The sequence below is a fragment of the Parasteatoda tepidariorum genome, chromosome 2, assembly GCF_043381705.1.
Source record: "Parasteatoda tepidariorum isolate YZ-2023 chromosome 2, CAS_Ptep_4.0, whole genome shotgun sequence".
NCBI classification, from domain to species: Eukaryota; Metazoa; Arthropoda; class Arachnida; order Araneae; family Theridiidae; genus Parasteatoda; species Parasteatoda tepidariorum.
Genome location: NC_092205.1, coordinates 37,387,162 through 37,389,185, shown reverse-complemented (window position 1 = coordinate 37,389,185; position 2,024 = coordinate 37,387,162). Strand labels below are relative to the sequence as shown.

Sequence of the window (2,024 nt, the reverse complement as noted above, 5' to 3'; positions counted from 1 at the left end):
AACAGCATTTTTCCAGATTTCTATGGGATCCTTTTTAGCGTTAAAAAGGGATTTGACTATCTTCCCCTAAATCAATTAACTCCATTTGTAGTTCTGCAGGAGCCTCGGATATATCTATTAAATGTGGTTCAAATGCCAATTTCATAGCAGGAGTGTGCTCGTCAAAATCAGAAAATCTTTTAGTATACTCTTCTATTAAACAATCCAAGACACCTACATATTCGTCGAATATTTTATTTTCACAGTTCTGCTCTTTTAACATTTTAGCTAACTCCGGGAAGTGTTATGCAGATATTTCCGATCGACAAAGCAATGTTTTGAAAAATGATAATTTTTTTCTAAACGCTTGGATCTTTTGCCACATTTCATAAATATACCTCGTTTCACCTTGCAGGCAAAAATTTAAATTGTTTTGTTTTGTCATCATATCAGACAAAAAGGCAAGGTTTCTGAGAAATACTTCATCTGATAGATCACATTGTTTTCCTTGTTCTTGATAAAAGTTTAAAATTTGTCGTCGTAAAGACAAAACTTTTATCAAAACCTGACCTGTTGATAGCCAGCGAACCTTGCAGTAGTATGGTAGGTCAACACTATACGTTTCCTCATCTAAAGAGAGCATCTGCCGAAATTCACGATGACGCATTGCATTTACGCGAATATAGTTGACAATGGCAATGGTTCTATCCAGAGTGTCTTGCAAAATGGTAGATTTTGCGCAAAGATTTTGCTGATGCAAAATGCAGTGAAATGATATCAATTTTTTCAAGTTTAAGTTTTCCTTTTTTAACAAAGCAACGAATCCTTCTTTTTTGCCTCTCATGGAAGGTGCGCCATCGGTGCAGACACTGACTAAATTACTGACATTCAATTGTAATTTATTACATACTTCTTTGAAGTTTTCGAAAATATCGGCTCCGCGAGTTCTTCCAGTTAGTGTACCCAACGCAAGTAGTTCTTCGTAACATTGAAAATCTTTAGTTATAGCACGAATAAAATATAAAACCTGTGCTGAATCTGTTTTATCAGTGCTTTCATCTAAAGCAATTGAAAAATAAACATCTTCATTTTGTATAATTGTATGAAGTTGCTCTGCTACATTTTGCGCTAATTCATGCTGTCGATCTGCTACAGTTCTTCTTGAAAGAGGTAATTGTTTGTATTTGTCGACATTTCTTGGATTTAACATACTCACTGCTTCAACAATACATTCTTTAATAATTTCAATGTCACTAAATGGTTTGCCCCTTTTTCCAAGTATATGTGCTATTTTATACGTAACAGCAACTGCAGAGGAATTCTGATTTACAAAGGCACTAAAAGATGCCTGCTGCTGATGCTTCCCATTTTTCAACTTTTGAAGTGCAGCTTTTCGTGATTCACCTTCTATAGCGAAATATTTATGTTCTTTATGAGTCAAATAGTGTTTATTTGCATTCGCTTTTTTTAAAGTATTTAAAACTGTATTGCACAACAAACACATCATTTTATCTTTCTCAGCAGTAAAGAAAAAATCTAACTCCCATTCCACATTAAATGTTCTGTTTTCATCACCTAATTTTCTTCTCTTACTATTTGACATGATGGATAAAAAAACGAATATCAAATAATATATTTAACAACTGTTATAAGCCGTGTAACTGTTATAAGCACGCACTGTTAACTACAGTTTGCTGAAGATCGCAACAGGGAAGCGTTGAGAGATGCGAGTCAGAGAAGCCAAAGCAAGGTGTGACACTCAAATGGGGGATCTGAAACCAACAAATTTTGTAAATAGTATTTTGTAATTTTAATTTATTTTCAAATAAATATTACATAGAACATTATTCGTTTCTTTTAGATTGGTAAACTACATACACATTGTGGAATTTTCAGTAAAGGAATTTGTGGAATTTTCAGTCTTTGGCAGGATTTTTCGCGGAACTGTCATGGCGTTGATGTACAATAGTTGTTTTTTGAAACGAACTCTACCATTTTGTACTAGGTGGCAAAGGGCCGCACAAGAACCTCGCGGAGGCCGCATG

At 34.5% G+C, this 2,024-nt stretch overlaps 1 protein-coding gene across 1 annotated transcript; it reads right to left on the bottom strand.

Moving 5' to 3' along the window:
* Positions 1-283: 283 nt before the first annotated feature.
* LOC107438591 (general transcription factor II-I repeat domain-containing protein 2B-like) lies at positions 284-1,582 on the bottom strand. Its single transcript, XM_016050906.2, has one exon. It carries the CDS (start codon positions 1,580-1,582, stop codon positions 284-286), a length of 1,299 nt encoding a protein of 432 aa, XP_015906392.2.
* Positions 1,583-2,024: the final 442 nt, after the last annotated feature.